Below are 23,965 nucleotides of genomic sequence, written 5' to 3'. Positions count from 1 at the left end.
AATGCCGCTGAAGGTCAAGTTAATTCAGTTTAACTGGATAAATGGTGTAAATTTGTCAGACACAGTTGATGCGCAGACTGCTCAATAGGACAGGCTGACAGACAAATCTATTTTAATTACCGTGTTTATTCAACGTGCCGAGTGAGACGTTGCAGACGCCGACAATGCTGTCTGTGTGCCACCTATTGAAAACACCACCTCCTCTTGTGTGTACACACACAAATACATATTTATGTCTTTTCCCACATTTTGTGCGATAAAGCTAACTGTCAGATGGCCAGGGCACTGTTTGCACAGATGGCTCTTAATTCAAGAGGAAACATATGAATGTAGAATTGGAAAAGCTCAATCACAGCAGGCATCTTCAATGTAGAACTACATAATTGACCACAACTGGCAAACTCGGTGAATAAATCCCCTCATTTACATGTCACTTTGAGCATAAAGCCGGTGGTCCTTTTTTGTTATTTGTGCAAGAATTTGCAGGTTTCACCGTGTGCCAAATTCAGTGTTGTTTGGGAGGCAGAAATAAAATAAAAAAACACAGTATTTACACAAATCCACAAAGTGGGAGAATTTTACATCCTACACTTAACGTGTGTTGCACAATAACTGTAATTCAAAAATTTCTCTGGCCAGATTTCAGCATTTCATGTTTATTCACAACTCCTCTTGCAGCAACTCATATTTAATTAACGATTATTTTCATGAACAGAAAACTGATTATTCATTAAGGAAGAACAGTACTCTCTTTTTTTAACCCGGCCCCTTCAAAGCTACTAAACGGCAAATCAAAATATTAAAAAAGGTGAGATTGAAAGATGCACAAAAACATTTCACTCAACCAATTAGTGTTCATTTAAATATTTTAATTGCCCAATGTGTTAAGTAATGAGTTGGCATAGTCCTTTCACCACAGAGTAGGAAAACACAAGGAGTAAATAGATAAAATAATTTTTTCCAAATGCAGGTGATTTTTTTATTTAAACCAGTATGGGATATGATAGGGTCAGAATAGGAGAAAGCCTAAAATGCCTACTTATGCTGAAGCCCCTGCATGTTTCAAAAACATATAAGCAAGCTGAGGATTCTTTCCATAAAAGCGTGAACCTGTGACTTAACCCAGATTCAATATAACCATTGCGGGACTTTTCCCACACTTTTAATTTACAAATTTAGGCAAACTCAGTTTTTTTTGTTGTTTTTATTTTTTAAAGGATTACCATAGCACTTTGTCTTGAGTTGTGTGGTCAATGTTAATAATAGAAATACTAATATTTGCTTGAAAGTATTATATACATTTCGGGCCAATGTAGTGTGTTGGACAGAATGAATCTGGGGCTTTGCTACCTGCATATAGATTACAATGTGGGGCGGAAGATGCATTCCGATGAGCCTTAAAGCTTTGTTTCCGCGGTTCTCCTCAACGGTAAATGGGCTAGCGAGCGACGGCTACCGAGGGCAGCCGACACACACACAGCAGAGACACAGATGCTATTGTTGTTTACAGTGATTTTGTGGGCTTGGACAGAATTGCTTTTCTTCTGGGGCAGCCGAGGCGGGGAGCGATGGACGCTTAGTTCTGTCGGCCAGATGGGCGATACTGCGGCGGCCCGGGGCACAAAGGCCTCATTCTTTGCCGGTGGTGAGTAACTTGAGGGCCTTCTGCAGATTCTGGATGGCCGTGCCGACGTCCTCGTACTGCAGAGCGCTGCCCGCGTACTTGCAGTACTTCTGGGCCCGGGTGTAGTCTTCGGCGGTGAGCCGGATGTCACCTGAGGGGACGCAATTAAACGGCAAAAAAAACAAAAAACCATGAAGGATATGGAACAATTAAAAAGAATACAACTAATAATGATGGACTCATTATTATGAACTCATTCGGGCAGATGAAAGATTTTAGGTGAGTATTCCTTCAAAAAATTTTATTGGTCCATCAATCCTCTGGGTGAGATCACTGAATCAATCCTCTGGGTGAGATCACTGATTGTCCAAGCTAAGTCTGCCCTCCCAACTTAATTCCAAACATTTCAGTGTGAGCGCATACATAACCGTATTGTATCGTATTAACTACATTTTATTCCATTCCAAACACAGACGAGGCATCCCACCAAAAGCATGATGGAATTTTGGTCGTGAAGAGATACTCCTTGTGGCTTGGAATCTTGTCTGACTAGACTGAATTGCAGACATGTATATATCTGCATCTTAGTAATTTCTTTTAGGCCTCAATGCGCACAGTTTTTGGGGGTACTGTAACCAAGGTATGTTGGAAATAGAACACCAAGACTTGAAGTGGACAAATAGCGTCTTTACTGGTCACACAAACTCCATTAAAAATACATTTTCAGATCCTATACACACAACACACACACCAAGAAACAGAGCAATAATACTAAAGTCACAGAGTGCACTCTATTATTCAATACTAAACTCAACTGTAATGAACAGATAGAAGGAATTGCATACAGTACAGTGAAAACATTTTGCTTACCATTTCAGTTGTAAGTGAACTGCGAATAAATAAAATGTGAACAAAATGACATTACCTACTCACACGGAGACACACTGGAAGATATGCTTGAGGTTCCCCACAAGAAATGTATGTTTACCACCAACCCTCTAAATTGCAGGGTAAATTTGAGGTTGGGGTAGATCCTTAGCACTTTTCTTAACTCAAGTCAGATGTTGGGAGACACTTTTGTAACTGTGGGCTTTGCAATTTACCAGTGAAGATGTGTTTTCTATCATTGTACAGCTTTGCTAAGCCATGCTCTGGGAAGAGCCAAATAGCACATCCCTCAAAAATCCAAAATCTAAAAAAAAAGAACTGATGGCTAATTACAAATGTTCGTCAAAACATGCCACTGACTTTTTTATTTTTCAAAAATAGCTCAGCATTTCCAAAACAAGTTGCCTTTTAAAATATTTCATGAAATTTTTCATGAAGTTTTAAGTTCACCACTGCTATGCTATTGGTCAACTAATTTTTCCACTAAATGTATTAAGATAAACAAAATCAACCATCTGAAATGCACTACACATACTTTTCTGCATATAGACCCGTAATATTCACAGCACCAGTAGAGAAGAAATGAGATAATGACTCTACTTGGATACAAAGATTTTCAAAACAAAGCTGTGCTTATTACAGGGCTGGGAAAATAAAATATCTGGAAATACACAAAATGTGCATATCTGGCTATTATCTTCATTATTCTGACATTGTTTAGCCATATTTCCCTTTCGCCTCCCAGCAGTCCTGTGTTACAAGTAATCCTTTGAAGAGCAGGTTTTTTTTAATCGCTTTTGAAAATTATAAGTCAGTGTTCTAGAAATCCATTGCTTCCAGTCGGGATTGCCGGGATCGGAACATTCTAATCACGTATTTGTGATCTTACACCTTAAAGGGCTAAAACTCTCCTGCTGTCAGGAACTAATACACTCAGGTTATAGAGAACCAGGCTACCTGGCTTCAATATTCCAAGCTATTCTATGCCAAGTTTAGCTATTATTTTAACTGTAATTGCTTTAAAAAACCGATGGACATTGGATGCGTTCAGCGTTACACCACTCGAACACGGTTTGCTGTAGGATGGGCATATCACACTTTATGCCGATGGACTGAATATCACCCACAGCCAGTGTGCCACCCTTGGCAAAGGCCTCCGTTCTCTATTTGTTAATATTTATTAAAATGAAATCGCCATTGGTAACGCAGTCAGTTTCTTTCTATCGACAGCCGGGGCCCGATGATTATTTGGGTTTAGCATGCCGTTGTATTTCCCCCCCTGGAAACCAGGGAGCCGCGAGTCTGTTTTCCATGAAAGGTTTTACAAGGAGACCCACGGCGTGCCCCACCCCCACCTCGCTCACCCCCCCGGCCTGCAGCAGGAGGTTCACATTCATACTGAATGGAGGCTGATGGAAAGCATGCGTAGTGATTGGGGGGGGGGGGGTGTTGCAGCGTAAGCGCCAGGATCACAAGGGTGATGGAGGGGGTGATAGATACACAAAGGAGGAGGGAGAGACGGAGATAGATAGCGACAAGTGTGACAGGGAGCAAGAGAAAGGGAGAGATGGATGGAGAGATAGAAACATAAATACAGAAAGGAAGAAGAGAGCGGCAGAGAGCAGACAGAGAGAAAAAGAGCAAGAGAGAGACCGAGACAGTGAGAGAGCACAGAACAGAGAGAGAGAGTAAGAGGGCAGGCAACAGAGAGAGAGAAAGAAAGAGAGAGAGAGACAGACAGACAGAGAGAGAGAGAGAGGGAGAGAGACAGGCAGAGGGAGAGAGAGATGGAGGCTGAACTTACCCTCTTGGCTGGCATTCAGAAGCGAGGGGTCGACCGTGGGCATGCCCCGGGGGGCAGGTACTGGCTTGACGTGGTCTACATGCACAACACAAAAGGGAGGAGACGTTAGCCCTCCGCCACACACCTCCTCACACTCCACAGCTGGCCTGCCCAGTCAACCAGAGAAGGCCATGTTGTGTGACGAGATGAGGACAATCCAGCTGACTGCCACCCTCCCTGCCAGTAGACCCTACGGCCTACTGTTTGCAGCCCTGCAGGCCTGTCGGGCACCCTTGGGGCCGGCGTGGGCAGGATTTGAAACCGGACGGTTGGGCACACCCATACCCGGAACACAGGTGTAGATTCCGGGCCTCTGACATTCAAAATTAATGTGCAGAACAGCTAGTTCCATCTAAAGAATAACATTGGATTAAACTGGTCAAACATGTCCCTTTCATAGGGATCTGATTTATTGTACAATACGTCAGATCCCGCATTACAGAAACAAAGAAAGCAGCACGGAGGGAAACTGTAAAATTTTATTAAGCTGATCGACACTGCGGCCAGGCGGTACCTTTGATATAGAGCAATGTCCACTCGATGTAATAAGAAACCAATTAAACTTCATGCAGTTCGAATTACCTTAATTTTACACCTTGTGCCTTTTCAGCTGAATAACATTGGTTTGGGTCCAAAAAATAAAAGTGAGGGGAAAAAGGGGTCATTTCTTTATGTTCATTTCTTTTAACCTTCGTTTGCGTGCCATTCTTGATTCAATTAGGGAAAAGTACCCCTGGGGTCAATTTTTGTAGATTAGTCATTTCCGTAGGTCCTGGAATGTGCTAATCACAGAGGACAGACACAGCAAGGGAAACACGCTCTATCAGAGGTCCTGACCTCCACCTTTTGCTGTTCTTAAAAAGGTAGAACAAAAGGAAAAAACAGGAAACCACACCGGGGGGAAGGCAGGCCTGGGGCCTGGACAAATCAGCCCTGCTTGAGCCATTGAGGCAAGCATAATAAACACACATGACTTATGCAATATGAAATATCAAATATTAACATTGAGTGTGTGGGAAATGGGAAGGTGGGAGACGTGTAAATTAACTTGAGCTTTATTTGCCAATCCTGTGAAGTTAATTAATGAGATTTTTTTTTCGCCACTGTTTGTTTTACGAGTAGGGCCTACAATGCTCGCGGTTTTGCATCCAAGCAGCAGTTGTGAGTGCAGCCGTCAGTGCAATCCAATGGCCTCATACAATGGCCTTCCCAGAAAAAATGATTGAGCCCATTTTTGATGCATGTATTACAAGCCAAAGTACACAGGGACTGGGTGAAAGGCGAGGTTTACCTACTGGGTATTTTAGTTCATTTGGTTAGGCAAGTGGGTGCAGCAACAGAGTCTGCTAGCAAGCTTCTGTCGAATACTTAAATAAAATTACATTCGAGCCACAATCAGACATTAAATAAATGCCATAAAAATGTGTGATCAACCAAACACCCAAAAAGCAGTACACAAGTGATTTATTCACAGTAATTTATTTATGTGGCATATTTATTCAAGGAATCTTGGAGCAGAGTTGATAATGCAATTAATTTAAAACAATAGGCTATGTGATTTTTGTTTTGGAACGCGAAAGACAACATCAGCCACACAAACAAGAAACATCACCAAGCGCAGCATCCTGGAGGGGCAGTAAAAGCAGCCAGCACTGAGAATGTGAAATGTGGCGTTAGAGGATTTGCGCTCTCTGGCGCCAGAAGATGGCGTGATATTTGGCAGCGGGGGAACGGGTACCTGTGGGCGGAGGAAGCTCGGCGGGAGTGTTGGCGGGCGCGTGGGCGCCGGGAGGGATCTGGATGTTGTTGAAGTTGGCGTGCGGCATGGTGCCCGTGCCCCCCGCCGGACCGGGCCCCTGGGAGGAGGCGGGAGGCTGGTAGGGCATGGAGGACGTCCCGGCCTCGTAGCCAAAGTCGTCGTCTGGGGGAGCGCAAATAAAAAAATACGTCAATAAATAGGCTGTCTTGCGTCCGAGTAAATAAATAAATAAATAGCTCAAGTTCCAAGGCCGTTTTCATACGGGTGTTCGTCACGGTGCATCGTTTGCATATCACAACCGTTCAAACAGACAGGAACAGGTTTAGTCACTCGGCACACTTCATCATCATCTGATAAGGCCTACAGCTCCAGCCACAACTAAAAATAAAAAACAAAACGTGCCCTATGAAAGCTATTTCCATAGATGCAGTTACACCTCTGCTTTCGGATGCACTCAACATTGAGAAGTTTGTGAAATGTACAACACACACGGTTTGAACTTGCTTCATCTCCACCTCAACGTGTCACACAATATCGCGGCATCTACATCACCTTCCAGGTATGGCTCAGCCAAACCATGTGGAAAAACAGTACACTTCAGCACACTAAGAGTACAATTATATAAACGTTACTTCTACTTCAGGTATACTAATACATTTTACATATATTTTAGCATACTATATTTCACACAGGAAGCTTAGGAAAGAATCTCATTGAGGGATCAAAAAGAGTTTCTTTGCATTTTATTCAACCACAAGTCTCTTAAAAACATTAGCTGCAGAGGGAAAAGCTTTAGAATGTAGCTAAATAAATACACTGTAAGACTAATTAAGTTGGTTGTAATCGTCAAGTAGAAAAATAAGTTTCTTTGGCCTCTTGACAAATCAAACACTTCTTCATAATGTGCATTGAGTGGCTGTGCTGATTAAATCTATTCTGTAGTCCTGTAGCTCGGTCAGCACATTGAGAGTGGAGCAACAGTGAAATGTGGCAGACTGAGCTGTGAGAGAGAGCATTTTCAGGCAGTTTCAAAGGGTTAGACAACACTGACGCATTTAAATGCGTGATGTATCAATTGGTCGACAACACTCAGACACCAATAACGCTAGAACTGCCAAGCCGAACTTACTGTATGCTAAAAGTCATAGCCACTTTTCCCGTTTTGCCAATTTTGAAGGGTGCAACAGGCCCTTTGCGATGCTCTTTTAATAAGCCGATATGCAGAGGTGGAGTGAGCGACAGTTGACCCATGATACAGTTACAAGGGGTCAACCGGGAAACCAAAATGCAAATCGGCACTTTGAAAGGCTCTGACCTGTCACAGGACGCGTTGAGCTACCCCTTGAAACATGGCAAGAGAGAGCGAAGCTTCTCCCGTTCTCATGGTTACAGAAATTAAACGGTGAGCATCGTGCCGCACTTAAGGTGGAATGCGTCATCGAGGGCTACCAATTCCCCTCACTTCACCCCTGATGTAAAGGAGACTTTCGGGAAACCGCATGGCAGTGGAAGTGAAGGACAGTTTCTTGGCCAGGTTGATTACATTAATCAATGATGGAAAAAAAAAAGTTCAATATTAATATATAACTTAGAGTCTGAAATAATATTATATTTCTATGAGGCTATATAGCAATACAAAATCTTGCACAGAGCAAAAAAAAAAAAAACTGATGTATTTAAACTTAGAAAAAAGTAGAAAATCCTAGTCCTCTTTCAACATACTCTCTGTGTCAGACATCTAACCACCACATAATTACTTGGAATATTAACTTTTTAACAAGCTTTGCATTTTAAGGCACAAAATGTCCTCCCATTCATGACACAAAGGTACTGTTTTTTATTTAACATTAAATATTATAGAGCAGCTGGACAAAATAAATGATAAACATGTCTAGCAAAATATTGTGACTTCTTTTACTATCAAATGTGTTTGTTTTTCTACATGCTGAAATCTTACCTGAACACCTGAATCTTTATTTGGGAAAAACATTGGGCGAAACATTCATCGAATTCCATAATTGAAAGAAAAACAAAATGCTGGAAAAAACAGTAGAAATTTCTACAAGTTATAATTATCCTTTGCAATTTCAAAATGATTTTCTCCCACAAACATCAATATATCTGTTTACTCTGATAATAGTCATTTTTTCAAAGGAACCTGTTAAAGGTAAGATAATAACAGTGGTGTGAAATCAAATATTTTTTCAGGTCTACACCAAAAAAATAAAAATAAACAGGCATTTGAGATTGTACCACATCACAACCACCTTGATCATAGGTAGAATAAAACAGCAGTTTGAAAGCTGGAAAGATTTTATTAATCTTGAATAAACAGACCAAAACTGGGTGGTTTGGTCCCAGCAGGCCTGAAAGGTGGAACAGAGAAACAGGAAAGGGGCTGTTTCCCAGTGGACCTGACTTACAGTGTTGTCTGATGCGGTCGCTGCCAGCTTTGAACAGATTCACAGTGTGAAGCTTTATGTTCTTTATGGTAAACAGAATCTAGATTACACCTGCATTAAACAAGAAGACTACCAAGGACGTTTTTGTCCAATGACATGCATAGTTTAAGATCCAGCACAAAGATATATGAAAAAAAGTTCCAGGTGCACGTTAAGATTAAATCCATTTAAGCAAGGATGAGTGATGATTTAGGCCTAGCTTGTATTCTGAAACTAACAAACCTGCTAGGGTGAATCAACAGTATGGATGCACTACAGACACAGTCTGACAAACTGATAGCAGGCATATTTTTAAGAAGATCTTTAGGGATAACTAATGACAAAAATCCACACAGTGGATTGCTTACAGATGGTAAATATGATCTGCTTGAAGAGCCCAGAATCGGAATTTCATTTTATACTGCTGCCTCCTGGACGTCTGTTTAAATTCTCTACGGACAAGCACAGCATGGCCTACAAGATATGCATGCCTCAGATATTTTACTATTGAAAAATTAACTGCAGTACTGACATACTGTAATAATATTTCAGGTAGTCTTTTCCATCCACTTGGCATTAAAACAGCCTTGTAAAAAGAATTTGTGCGGTCCTGTCGGCAGAGCTAAAATCAAGATCCATCATATGAGAATAAAGCAAGTTTTTTTCCCCTGCAAATGTTTCCTGGAAAGAGCTCACATAAATGTGAGTACTGTACATTTTAGACTTACATGTAGATGGCACTTTAAAGGAAAACAATGAGTATCAGGCAAAAAGCAACATTTTCACCTCATCGGGGAAAAAAGGTTTAAGTGCACCATGACTTTTCTGTTTATGGCAGTACAGGACCAATGTGTTCTGCATAATATACTGCAGTTCATAGGGAATCTTCATACATTCACATAACAACATATGACCTCAAGAATCACTGTGAATAAATAATGGGAGCTCATTACTTTGATAAACAGTCAGCAAAGACAATCTCTGGGGACGAGGGGTCAGACTAGTGCCATGGCAACAGTATTAATGAGATCTCCCTTCACTGAAATTAACAGAGTGACACATCATATGTGAGTAAGAGCAGGCTCAGTATTCTGCATGATGAACTCATTGATTTTCAAATTCAGTTCAAATACTTTGCATGAAATCACACAGCGCTCTGTTTCTAGGAATTAAATTTGGCTCAGCCAATTCATGAAATGCTGCACTACCATCTCGTAATTATTTATTTTCCATTTCTTTCAGCATAAAGAAATAGCAAATTAAAATAGCGGTTCTTATTTTGAAATGTGTGTCCTCTTGCATAGCCTGACCAGGTATCAGAAAGCCTCACAAATGTACAGGTAAACAAGATGACATGAAACAGTCAAGATGACAGTCTCCAACACTGTAAAAGGTTTTTTTCAGGAGACATAAAAAAACACCCACTGCTTGAACCCTCTGTCGTTAAATTCCACTAAGGGTCTGCACATCCCCGAGCCTACACTCATAAAACTTCTCAGAAAGGGATATTTTCACCTTCTCACAGACGTGGACAAAAATCAAGCAAAACGATGAGAGACAAATAGCAAATGCAAGCTATCAAGTCTGGTCTGAATGCAGCACTAAATGTAAAGTATTTGCATTTGAACTGATTTGCTAAAGAGCAACACTGCTGCCAAATCACACAAGTGAAATTTGTGTTTCAAAAGTTCAGCTGGCATAAACAGCAATTTTAGAAAACACACAGCAACAGAACATAACTAGCGCTCAAAAACAACTGACGTCAACAGAACAGCAATGCTTAAATCTGTCAGATTTACGTTTCAGTTCACTGGACTACGTCAGGTTGTGGCCGGGACATTTAGCCTCAGGTCAGGTGGCATTGCGGCTCGTCCGCTAGAAATGATCTTTCAGCTGACTAGAAAATAGCAGTTCGGTTTGCTGTTTAAAATGGCAAAATACGTCAATTCCAAATGCCAAATCGGAAAACCAAAACTCAAATCTTAGTCCCTCAGCAGTATTGTCTTTGACAGGCACTGGCAAGTGAAAGTGACATTTATTCAGGGGCAGATTCTTTGCTCCGCCGACTTTGGTTCTTCCCAGACGTTACACCTCCGTGACATCTACACCTCTGTCATTTAAGCCCTGACGCTGTTTTCACAGCATGCTAATGAACTGTGGGGAGCAAAAAAAAAAAAAAAAGTCCTTGAAATTTCCATATTCTGGTGGCAGGGTTACAAAACCAGCCAGCCCTTCTGAAAGGGAGTGCTTCGCAGAGCTTTCCTACGCCGAGTCAAAACATCGCCCGCGCTCCCGCTAGAAGTTTCTCAGAGGGTTCAGCGCTCCAGATGAGGCTTTAGGAAAATATGTTAATCAACGAAGCCGCTCCAGATCGGGTTTGCCTCTGCTGAAACATGCTTTTTTTCCCATTCCTTTCCCCTTGCTCATCATCTTCTCCTTCGAGCGAATGGAAAAGTCAAGCGAATAAGAGCGAGACAATGCTTTTATTGTGGGTCTCCGCAAGGCAGGATTTATAACCAAAAGCTTCAGGAAGGACTTTCAAAGCAGGTTGACCAGCATATGTGGACATAGCTTGTGAAGAGAAAAAAGGTTTAAGTGCACCAAGACTGCAAAACAATTGTGCCTTAAGGGAGAAAAGATAATAATCGCTAGTGGGGATTCATTTGAAAACATTACAACAGCGGAAAAATTATTGTTCCAAAAAAGCCTTACGCTGAGATATTGCGATAAGATCCCGATGTGCAGACACAATAAGGGAGAGACCGTGATATCAGCTTTCTGTTGCCAAAGTTACACATCAGTGGGAACAACTCAAAGCATGATGTCACCGCTCTGATAGGGAGGCCCAGACCAGCTCTCAAGACGGACCCCTTCAACACAAAGCAAACAAACCAACAAAGAAGAAACATGTTTCTTCTTTGTTTGTCCATATAGTGAATGGAATTCACTTTGTTTGTCCATATATTTGGAATTGTCCATACAGTCCAAATGAGAGCAAGACAATGGCTGTGAGTCTAGATTCCCGAGAGCTGCCCCACGTTCATATGTGCCGTGGGTCTACAAAGTAGGATATCCCTGGAGACGACACACACATGATGACCTCATCTCTTACATGCTTAGGTGAGGTCAAACAAAGCACACCCAGCAGATGTTCGGAGAGCAACACAGCGAGCGAGCACGGCAACGGCCACGTCTGGTCCGCATCACACGGCAGGTTAACGTCAGGGCGGTCCTAATGTCAGGGCTAAATCGAGAAAACCCGGCCATTTCACAAAAAAAAGTTTTACGTTTGATCGCCGCTATTAGCACGTAGGAGGCCACGTGCTATAATCGGCATCCCTGCTTTGGATAAACGACAGGGGAGGAAGTCGTTTCCTAATAGGTCATCCAACTCTCGACAGGTTTCACGCCATTAAAGCGGCGTGCGAATCACGGTCCCCTGATTGGACGCCAGATAAGAGGAAGTCAAAGGCTCATAAAACGCTATCGGGCTCCGCGGCGGCGACCGGAGCCCACCCCCACCCCAGGACTGCAGAGGCCACTGATAAGGCCACACAATGTGCTAAAGCTCTACCAGACCAGAGCGCGCCGCCGGAAGCTCGGAGGAAACCGGCTCTCAATACGGCCCGAGGGGAAAGGCGGGGGGGTTGGGTTTTCGGGAGAAAAAAAAAAGGGCCCGGGCGAGTGTATTTTGTTAACGGGAGTAGCGGTGCGTTCGGACGGCTGATGTAATATCAGCGCTCACCATATGCTTCCCCTTCCATGGCGATGGGCCCCGACAGCGGGGTTTCTCCGTTCTTCAGGCAGTTGTGGATGTAGGTCGCCTTCCACCGCGCATACTTCCTGTGCTGGACGTTCTGCAAACACAAGGAGGAGGGGTGGAGGGGTTTTGGGGAGGGGCACATGATTAGAAAAATAAGAAACGATAAGGAGCTGGAAGCAAATCCACTCGCGGGGCCACATAGACAGAGGGAACGGGTTTTTAACTTCTTAACATCTTAAAATTTCTCTTTTCTTGGGGGCCCCGGGTGCTAGCTGCAGTGGAACTGGATATCCACAACGGCCAATTATGTCATGAAAGTAAAAGCATTTTTTCCCCAAAATTTCACTTTGGTCTTTACTCAGTTTTCAAAAGGATCCCATGCTAAATCCTTCTAAAAGCCAACATAAGAACAGAAAGGATGATTTAAAAGCATATTTTAATGGCTGAAACAATTTATTACATAAAAACTTCAGAGATATGAAAAATTTCTAGGGCAGAATAGTTTGCAACCTTCACAAATGCAACTTATGATGAAGCAAAGACAACGTATATTTATTTATTTTTACAGCTAAGCATAGTCTTAACCCTAACATAGCCCACATTTCATAGGCAGGTTACAGGAACATTACATACACACAATGGATCACTCTGGTGTCTACGGTCAGGTCCCACTACTGAAAGGTCCCGCTACTGAATTCAGGAATTCAGACTCAGCTGTGCTGATGATAACTGTAATATTTCACTGGGCACACCGCACCAGTGTGTCCCATTCTCCTCATTAATCTTATGCGGATACGGGCGAGGCGCTCGGCTGAACTTTTTACTCTCCCAGGCTTTGACAGGCCCTGGCCAGCTTTTAAATGTCCTGCTCGCTGCAGATCCATGAAGAGGAGCAGGCGCTCACATCATCAATCTGACTTTGCATGCACACCATATTCTGAAAACTCAAGTATTCCGGTTATGATACAGCCCAGGCAAACACGTTATACTGTAAAGCAAAACTCGGTAATGCCCTTATTCTGAATATGCAAAATCCAAATAAAAAATAATATGGGTTGTAAATGCCTCTAATAATCCACAAATGAAAAGCATGTGAAAATCTTATTCCATTTACAACAATTTACAACGGTCTGTGCATGTCCGGATTCACAAGTCCGCAAGCTCGTTTATTTTAACGTCGCGGCAAAAAACGAAACGAGAAAATATCAGAACAGCAATTTGTTTAAGACTTGTTAGCAGACGAAATGAAAGATGCCGGGTGAAGTCGAACGACAGAAAAACTAGACGCACACATAAGACCCTGAAAGTAATGTATTTTAAGTTAGGCTGTCAACCATGTCCACTCACACAATTAATTTTAATTACCATTATTAATTACTATTGTTTGAGATAAGATGTTAGATGGGAATTAGACCAGCATTTCAGGGGCCCTCCATTTCCTGGTGTGAGTCAGTTGTAAGCTAATTGTTTAAAGGTTTCATGCGTTAATCAGTAAAAAAAAAAAAATGAATAGCTTGAGTTAACTTGTTAATGTTGACAGCCCTAATTTTAGGGCAAAGAACCAAAAGAATACCAGCGATTCACACCCAGCGAATTTAAAACATTCACGCACATGGAGAAATCACCAGGACGTCGTCCTTTTGCACGGACCAAAGAACGTAAATGGAATATTCAGCTAACTATGTGTTCAGGAATAAGATTGGGTTTGTACTTTCAGAAAGCGTGTAAATGGCATAACTGGAATCCGACCCCAACCAGAATAAGCATCACCATTCAGAAAACGATGTGCATGTAAATGTGGTCATTTTTGTTGAGGCACGGACTCCAATTAACCCAGGTCCGGGCTTTCTGCAGCTATTACAAACCCCATGCTACACCGCGAAGACTGGGGGTGGCAGCCTTTGTCATCGTCAAATTATAGCTTTCTCAGGCTTTCAGAATAAATCATTTTCTGGTTTGATTATTTATAGAGCCTTTTCTCTAGAAGCCTGTGCCCTCTTTTAACCCCAGGCATTACTAAGAGAAGCAAATCCTCACTTACCCTTCCAAGTTATATATATTTGGTTTTGGACAGCTTTATCTAATTTACGCAATTGTGTGTCATTAAGTGATGCGCAGCGGTTTTGTCTAGAAGGACGGAATGTCAAAGCACAGGCCCTGGTGGTGGGAATAAAAGGTCCGATGGCAGGTACGATTACAGCTCGGAACGAGAATTAAAAGCTCACGAGGAATCCCACAATGCCCCCTCCCTCAAGATCCGCTAATTCAGGCATAAAAAAAAGTTGAGCTCCCCAAAAGCCCGGCGCTAAAAACGCTCCCTTTTTCTGCAAGTAATCCAATCTCTCACAATTCACGATGGCATTCTCTGTTTAAAAAAAAAAAAAAAAGCCAGTGTAATGAGAGGGGGTTCTGAGGGCCCATTGTCTGGGTTAGTGTAACAGAGGGAAGGCACAGCGTTAAAAAGCAAAGCCCAATGGGCATTCTACAGCGGGGGGGGGAATGGCTGCCCCCTCGGGGAGAGAAGGACACTCAATGAAACATTGTCCGCCTTCTGACACAGGTCACTTCCCCTCTGCGCAGAAGACGTCCTCCAGCAACTGGAGACCGATGTAGATGGTTTAGCAAAGAGCAGTGGAGCGACAGTGCTAAAATCGGACGAGCGTTTCCACAGTGCTGTGAACTGTGTTGCATCAGGCGCAGGGGCGCAGCCAAGGATTTTGGGCCCCGTGAGATCATCGCACGTTGGGCCCCACCACTCCAGGCCATGCCATCCCTGCACAATCACAGCACGATTTTTTGAGGGCCCCGGTCAGTGGAATGGAATGGAATCATCCTAACCACCCCCCCTTCCCCAATGGCACCCCTGATCAGGAAGGTGTAGATCAAAAGGAAGTTATTCTTCACAAAATTCTACGTGTATGACAAAATCCTACATCTTACACCAGTTAAGATAAAAAAAAAACCTTCTGTAGCTCACAACTGCACTTCCATCAAGTTCTCTCAATGTGCTCACAGCTCAATACGTCTCAGTCAAACTTGTAAGAAACCCGTGTCATCTGTGACTTGACATGAGATGTAGTTCCTCACTGCATTCTGCACTTAGACATCTCTTTTTCATTCTGCGGCCGTCATTCTACGTCGTCTAGAAAAACATGTCAAAGCGGGGCCCGGAAAGACGAGTTTGACGACGGCGACTAACCTCCTCCGACAGCTCGCCGAAGACGCAGAGGACGTCGAGCAGGAGGCTGGCGGTGTAGAACGACTTAATCATATTCCTGCAGGGGGAAGAAGAAGAAAGAGGAGCTGTCAAAGAATCCGGCCTACACGGGCTACACGGCTTCACAGGCACGCAAGCTTCGCTTCCAGGGAAAACCTTTCTCCTGACAGGCCGACAAACACCACATTAAACTGCACCAACCTCGTTTACATAAACATTCGGTCACGTCATTAGACATAAAGTCAAACGACTGGAAAACAAGAGGAAAGATTATAAAATACGGAATAATCATGGTCAATATATGAACTCCATGTAAATAAAATACTATAAAACAAAATGTAATCAAGCTGAATATATAAACTCCATGTATGAGCTTGTACTAATCTCGAGCAAATGGTTTTTAATTTCATTTTTTTTACATTTAAAAAACATTTGAAGCTCTGTTGTTCAGTAGGACTTTTTACATAATTAAGTACATCCTTGAGGGCAACAATATACTTGTGAATGGTTTAGTAATAAGTTAGTATGAGCAGTAAGGGAAAGGATGTGTTTAACCCTTTGAAGAGTAGCTTTTGTGGAATGTTTTTTCTAAATTTTCCATCAGTGTTCCACAATTCAATTCCTTTCAATTGCCAGTAGCAATTGTTCCATCAGCATTAGAACGTTCAGTGAAGAACAAATCTTACACCTTAAAGAGTTCATCTGGGACTAACTGCATCAGAATGATCTAAAATAGAAGTGTGAAAAGCAGACAATCAAGTGACCTGGGAACACCATCATTGTGGCTTAACAAATCTCACAGCCGGTGCTCCTAATAGCAGATGACTAAAAACAAGTGAGTGTATAATCAGCTTTTAGGCAGGGTCCAGTGCAGACACACTCCTTTACAACCGGCTCTCAGCTTTGAGTCATCCAGCTCAGAAAGGAAGGTAAACACATTGAAAACCATAACACACTTAGTCAAGGTTTGTTCCCATAAATGTTTAGCCATGCACCTCTCGAGATCACACAATGTAACATTTATTGCTTGTTTATACAGGTTTGGTCTCTCGCAAATAATTCTGTCTCTCGCATGCTAAAGAAGGAAATTAATACGCCTCCCGTACCCCCCGACATCCGCAAAGCATGTTTTTAAAACAGTTTCCTAATGAGGCCCGAAACCACATTTTTACTTTTAAACAAGGTCTCATTGCCCACACACGGTACCAGTAAAGGTCAAGTTGCTATTCAAGTTCTCAGGTTATTGAAACCCACAGCTTTTCAGATGTTAATGTAACGTGTCTTAAATATATTCAAATTCAATGGAAACAAATTCTCAGGGTTCGCAGGTCCTTCCCTAGCACCATCGCTCATATTCAACAGCTAGAAGAAGTAGCCACGCGCACTGCAATCCAGGGAAAGGTTCATCATGGACAGCCACGTGCACACCTTAGCCCGTTTATTTTTATGACCTACATTTATAACGTTTCACAAAGAATGAGGTGTTCCCGAAATGCAGACCACTGGAACAATATGCATTAAGACTGACCCGGGACAATTTGTACTGAACTTGGAAGTGGAGTTCCCCGTAGTTAGCTGCAATTCTTGCAACCCATTTCTTAATCAGTGCAATGACCGGTGCACAACACTCGCTGCCAGGACTAATTTACAATCTCAGAATTTAGGAAATTAAATGAAAAAAAAAGAAAAAAAAGAAGTGGGTCATTGGATGCTGCTGCAGTAGAAGGGATGCGTTTAAAATATCGTCCTGGCACGGCACTGCGAAACGGGATTTTTAACTCAGTCCCCAAAACTATAGCTTTCCCGGGACTGGAAATCGCGAAAACTCGTATTGTGTAGTAGCTTCCCATCGCATGTTGGACAGAGTGAGTTTTTTATCCCATCTAACTGTTTGCAGAGGTCAGCAGAGCCGACAGGAACTCTGGCCGATAATTACCGCAAGACGCTCAAGAGAGACACTGAGAGAGCGAGCGACACTCGCGAGATCTTGGTGATGACATCCCCAAAACTGGCAGACTCTTACACAACAGCTCTCTGTTTAGCACTTTTTCAGCCGCTCAATCAAGCTCCCTCATAGCCCCTTCCCTCAGTCACACATTTCTGAAGGACGCAAGCTGCAAACCAACAGGCTTCCCTTTTAGACATGGAATATACAGAATAAAGCCTTATTTTTTTATATAAATAATATTTATTATTATTTGATATATAAAAATGTATATATATATATATATATACTATTAAAGGTTTCCTGCCTGTCAATCTTTCCTACTTTTCTACAATCTTTCTACTGTATTGCGTGACAGATAATTAAGTTGCTTAATGATGCAACCTGTAAAGAAGGATTAAACATCAATTTTTAAATCCGACTAGCCTATATGCTGTGTGTTGTAAATTGGGCTCTATGAGGTACAGTGTGAATGCTGGCTGTTCATCACAGCCCTGCTCTCAAATACTTCGCTTTGGCTGACCTGTTAACTGAACACTCTTCTGGCATTAGATCTGTTAGCTCTCTCTTACAGACACATGCAGTTGGAAGTGTGTTTGCTGAAAGTGAAGTGAGAGAGTTTCTCCAAGTTATTTAGGCTCCTTAAAAAAATATGCCATATGGAAAAACTTTTTTTAGTTACTGGTAATTATCTAATTATCCAATCCAAAAATTGAATTTAAATAAACAATTAAACATAAATATAGCAGGTCATGCTGTTTCTTTGTTGTTCCACATTACATTGTGCGTGTCTGGTGAAATTATTAATCCAGAGTTTCAAACCGTCGGTACGATTACGCGTAAGAGAATGTCACACTCCCAAGAAATTCAAGGTGAAAAGGCTTTGTACAGCTGTCCAAAAACACGCTCGTTTTTCCATGGTCAGGAGGGAACACGTCACCCCCAAAAATACGGCTCCACGGTGCCGCTTTACCAGTCTGAGACTCCTCCCACAACAGCGCGGACGGTCTGTTGCTCTGATGGCCGATGTCCCACACTCTGGCGAGGGGCGACAATGAAACGCTGACCTCATCGACCGCGTGCCGCGCAAATCCCGCTAGCTCTCACCAGCTGACGCCGAGGATGACGCTACGGTCCGCTCGCTCGGTCCACGCCCTGCGCGCACAGCCTGAACAGAGACCTCATACGGCCCTGCCATTGTTTCCAAGTAGATCCTCAGTGCTTACATGTGCGAGTCCAGCGGCGTGACCTAACAGCTTTTCAATGAGGCTTTAAGTGCTATGGAATGCTGAACAACGTGAAAATATGCAGTGCTACTTCATATCAGTGCTAGAAGTCAAGGGGGATGAGGGCCTTTCAACCAGGCAAAGAAATCTGTTTATTTTTTTTTTTTCCAATTCATATTTTTGATCAATTTAGTCAGCTAAGATGACGCAGAACACATTTTTGTTTTATAACAATGACCTGGTCAGTTTATTTCGTAAAGGGGGAAAATAAAAATCTTACTTGTGAAACCGTCCCGATCGATCCTCGTTGTCAGCGTACAGAAACATTTTTAAGGCGTAGTTTTCGATATGGGCATTGCCGACGACCTCCTGGGTGACGGACTCGTTGTCGCTCAGCTCCTTTTTCATCTGAAACGGAAACAACACAAATTCACACGGGACCAGGTTATACGGGCCGTCCTCAATTGGCTCAGTGAGTCCCCACAACACATGGCGTGGCAGTTCTACCCTTCCAAGAGTCAGGAACCTCTACCTCTCAATCAGTAGGTGAGACTATCTCTCCAGAACCTCAGGACCCTAAAAAAACACTGCCAGAATTAAGGAAGAAAATAAGTTCTCCTCCTTCTGAGAGTTTGAAAACGGCATAAATGTGAATTTGCGTTGTGCGATTTCTACGACCATGCGACAGACTTCGATCCCACTCCAGAACATGGCGGCCATTACGAGAACACAGCTTGGTGGCCCTCTGGAATTTAGCCCATTTATAATTAGCAAGTGAACGTAAGCGCCGTTCCGTTTTCCTAGTTTCTCCGGTCCTAGACAATGTAATCTGTTACGCAGCTGCCACTGTTCATTACACGGGTCCCGCCGCAAAGCACCAGCAATGGCACTCGACAAACCCTGGTAACTGAGGAAGCCAACTACAAGCCAGCGCTGACAGACCAGTACCACAGTTTTCAATTGCTTACTGAAGGCATGAAACGGAATGAATATAATGGGGGACGTAATGATGAATGAGAAGCACTGGTTAAAGTTTGTATTAATTGCAATAAATCTCTCATTTAGTTGGCTTTTTTTAAAGCACGTCCAGCTATAATTCATGTTATTAGAGCAGGAGAGAGAACACGAGCAGTCTGTGCTATGATGTCATGACCTAATGATTCCAATGCTTCAAACACTTTTCACAGTTTCTCGCTCTTCACTTGTATCCTAAATAAACTATTTAATCCATTTTAACTTGAGCTGCACATGTAAATATCCAACACTGTCAACACTAAGAAGTCAACACAATAAAAAAAGAATTAAGTGTTTATATTAACCTCAGTCGAAAAGGCCAAACAAACACTTGTGATAGACTAAGCAGAATGCAACAGCTATGTTTATTCTCCTAACCTGACCCAGAATGGCCTTAGACACTAAATTATTGGTGCCCACATATTGTGTCTAATGGTTTGCAGTGGCCAGCACCCAAAAAATGCAGCAGCGAGCCAGCCAGCTCTCTCTTACACAGTCCGGCCCTTACTAAGATGTTACAGTCTACTAGAGAGCTTCAGGTTTCCTTGTAAAATCAGTAAAGCAAATAATACCGGTCACATTTCAACAGGTGGACTCAAAGCCTCTGAATAGAGCCACTGTTCGGTTTTTTAATGAAATCTCAGCCTATCCTTACAAAAAAAGGAATACACCGCACAGTACACTGCTTGTGTGAAGCAGTGCAGAAGAATGTAAAAACATAACTTTTGAGGAAGCGTGCAGACTTTCTACATCGCAAGAGAGAGATCGAACATATTTGCCAGGCTTTTTTTTTTATGTAATCGAACCAAAGCCTTAAGTTTCTTTTTTTTCTTTCTTCCGCCTGCTCAAAGCTCTTGCACACTTGCTGGAAGCCCCTGCTGTGGCTGATTTCAAAGGAAACACAAACGCATTCACTCTGTAGGCCTCCATTACCAAGGGGTCTCCCGTTCGGTAAAAGATTAAATCTCACTGGTACAATGTTTTTCATAAGCTGACTGAATTCGCTTGGAACACCGTTTAAAATATCGCTAAAGACAGACCGGCAAAAGTTTTCATTTTGACTGACATCTAATGATTGGCAATTTACTCTTGAAATAGCATCAGCATGCATTAACTCAGTAAAAGTCTTGTAAAATGATTAATCCCTAATTTACAAAAGTGGCTGCAGGGACAAATGTTCAAAGATTTTGATCAACAAACAAAGCAATTCCGTGGCAGATAAACTGAAAATGCCACGCCATTTCATGTGAAAACCAACTGCCTAGAATCACAAAAAGCTATTAGTCTGTTGGAAAAGATTATATCGTTCTGTAAAACCAAACACTGGCAAGAGGGCGTCGGCCTTTTCTGATATTTGGGAACAATATGGCACGGACCTTGGCAGATCTGATAGGCCTGGACGTTTCCTTACAGTTCAATTCTTCAGTGAAAAGGTCACCAAGGTTTTGGGGATCTATTAATATCTCCTTCTTCAACACTATTAATGTTGCATTGTCAATAATGTCAACCCGATTTAAAATGGAAAGTGAAACTGCTTCATCTGCATCAAATTCAAGTACATCAAACTATACCAAGTCTCAGGCATTAGCAACAAAAATACTGTTAGGCTACTTTAAACACCAAAACAGTCTGAAACACCGATTCACCTTATCAGATCAATCGAATGTTCCTTCATGCTTATTGTTAACTCTGGAACAGTTCCTACATGTTCCTTTTCCATTTCAATCATACGATATCCCATAAATCCAACCAGAATGTAGACGGGTATTATAAATGCCTATCAATCTCTCATGCAATGGGAAAACTCGTACAATATTTATGAAATTTTCTGAATGAAAGGTTCCTTTTTTAAAAACATCATCACCTGCTCACTGGCATCCCAATATAGTTCAAAAGGCTGTTTATAGTTGTCCTCTAAAAGGGACACAGGAAAAAACAGTTGCAGAAAACTGTTTTTCTTTCAGGCTCACGGGTTTTTATAGACATCTTGGAACCAATTAAGAAAGGCCTGGGACTTGTTAGTCCCCCCGAGTCCGGCTTTACCGTCGCGGCAGCGCGATTCATTAAATGTCACAGCAACAGGACGCCTCAGCCGGCGCTGAACCGCTTCCTGAAGGGTACATCCTGTATAAAGGTCTTAAAAGTAAAGGGAGTAAATACTGAAGTACATTCATCTCGCCCTTTCACTCCGACTAAGATCAATTAAGAGCACAGCATATACGCCCCCTTCATACATGTTCTATTCATTCCATTAGTTTAATTATTTTTATTCTAGTACACTCTAATTAGGGAAAACTATACACACACACACAAGCACATACATATATATATACATATAAACAAGATAATCCACTGTGTACTCCAGAGGAACTCATAATTTAATTCAATTTTATTTGTATGGCATTTTCTCCAGTGGGCATTGTCACAAAGCAGCCTTACAGAACCCTGGGTCGAAACCCACCCAAGAGCACGCCTAGGGCGACAGCGGCAAGGAAAAACTCCCCGGCTGGGAGTTTTAATTCTTCCTTATTCATTTTTATTTTGGAAATCATTACACGAGAAACAGATCTCCTCTCAGTATACTGCATTACTGTTTTCTATACAAGGTTCCAAACATACGTTTGGAAAGTCATCGGTCTATAAAGGCTCCTTCAACTCAGGTTTGGGGGATTTGAGAAATGTAGTACAGCTATGATGAACATGACAAACTCCCACTCATCACATATATGGAAGCATCTTTTGTAGGCTTGTCTTCAGTAAATCCACCTGGTCACAGGGAAACTGGAGAATAAAGGCAGTCTTATCTGTGCCTTTTTTTTTTTTTTTTTTTACCTCATATCGACAGTGTGGTGATTAGTCTCTCTGGCAGAATGCCATGTCAGGCCACAGACAGCAGCTCAAAACGGGAAGCTGCCATGTTTGGATGACACACGGCCACGATCGGGCCACCCGGGAATTCAAATATAAAATTCTGTGTGTGATGGATTAAATATTAAATGTCCATCAGAAGATGCCTCCGGCAGTTGTACCATAACGGATCACGCATTCTATTTTCTTTGCTCACCGATTGCCTTTTTTTATTTTTATTTTTGCAGATTCAAGTTTTTTCATATGCAGGCATATGAATATAATATCTAGACTGGTTTAGAATGGTATTTCGTCCTTCAGTTAGATTCAGTGTTAAAATGTTCACGCTGATGTTAAATAACCTTAGCGGATTACTTGAACAGCTAGGCATTTAGCGGTACCCATCATGAAAATTATTTAGAGTAATAAGGATCTTTCTTTTCAAAGAGATACCTGCATTTTTAATTCTTAAATGGCACACAACAATGTGGAGAACGTAATCCACACAGATTTCAACAAGCGCAATACACAAGGGGAAACCTAAAAAAAAATATAAAATACCATTTCAATGAAAGACACTATAGCCACTTTGATCACATGTTTTACTGTGGTTTCCAGATTGCACAACACTTAATAGTTAACACCTGGCAGTCAACCTCAAAGTAAATAGAAACCATTGTATTATACAAAGAGCCTAAGAGGTTCTAGTTCTTAAGTGATACCATTGAAATGCTATAAGCTGTATAAAGTATATTACAGGCTACATACAGTCCTATATTTTGATATTGAAAATGAATGTATTTGTTTGTTTTTATTCCACAGTAAAGGGGAGGAACATGTTAGAAGACATCACTGCAGACATGAAAAGGTAACTCCACATCGGGTAGTATTTTTCTTCTTAATACAAGCAGCGCTCTTGCCTATATTGTTAAAAAAATATATACCATGGGAGCCGTTTTCAAATATTTTTACAAAATCAAATTACCTCTTGGAACCAGTGCAGTCTTTCCACAGCTGAAAATGACCTTGCCTTAGCAATACCCCACAATTAATGGGAAACACAATCTCCTACAACACCCGCGTATAATGAAAATAATCAAACGTCTGCACTTTTAAAGTGTGTGCGCGCTGCGGAAACAAAGAGATATTCAGCAGCAGACTCTTGAAAACTGTGACATTCATGAGGAGATTAGAATTGGCTTGTTTACTGAGCGCTGCAGTTGAAAAGGTTTTTTTTTAATTTTTATAAATGCAGTCCTATCCTGACGTTTTAGCTTTCCAAATTTAAACCACTGTCAATTTCCAGCTTGCTTCAATAATCCTTCTATCAGTTAAAATGGTAATTATCCACTTGCCTGGTTTTAAGTTCAGTTCCATTTTCAATTAAGATGTAAAGCA

The 23,965-nt window shown here is 41.9% G+C and overlaps 1 protein-coding gene across 1 annotated transcript in view; it reads right to left on the bottom strand.

The window, feature by feature from the left end:
- Positions 1-1,423: 1,423 nt before the first annotated feature.
- The window catches only part of vta1 (vesicle (multivesicular body) trafficking 1), a 36,203-nt gene continuing 13,661 nt past the window's right edge, over positions 1,424-23,965 (bottom strand). The window contains exons 3-8 of the mRNA XM_064340148.1: positions 18,987-19,114; positions 15,518-15,593; positions 12,301-12,412; positions 6,094-6,276; positions 4,317-4,391; positions 1,424-1,775 (exon numbers count right to left, since the gene is read on the bottom strand). Coding sequence (XP_064196218.1) covers positions 1,630-1,775; positions 4,317-4,391; positions 6,094-6,276; positions 12,301-12,412; positions 15,518-15,593; positions 18,987-19,114 — 720 coding nt within the window. The 3' untranslated portion in view covers positions 1,424-1,629. The remainder of the gene's footprint in view (positions 1,776-4,316; positions 4,392-6,093; positions 6,277-12,300; positions 12,413-15,517; positions 15,594-18,986; positions 19,115-23,965) is intronic.

This window comes from Anguilla rostrata, chromosome 6 (assembly GCF_018555375.3).
Source record: "Anguilla rostrata isolate EN2019 chromosome 6, ASM1855537v3, whole genome shotgun sequence".
NCBI lineage: Eukaryota > Metazoa > Chordata > Actinopteri > Anguilliformes > Anguillidae > Anguilla > Anguilla rostrata.
Note: the sequence above shows the minus strand (reverse complement) of the source record. Positions and strands in the feature narration are given on the sequence as shown.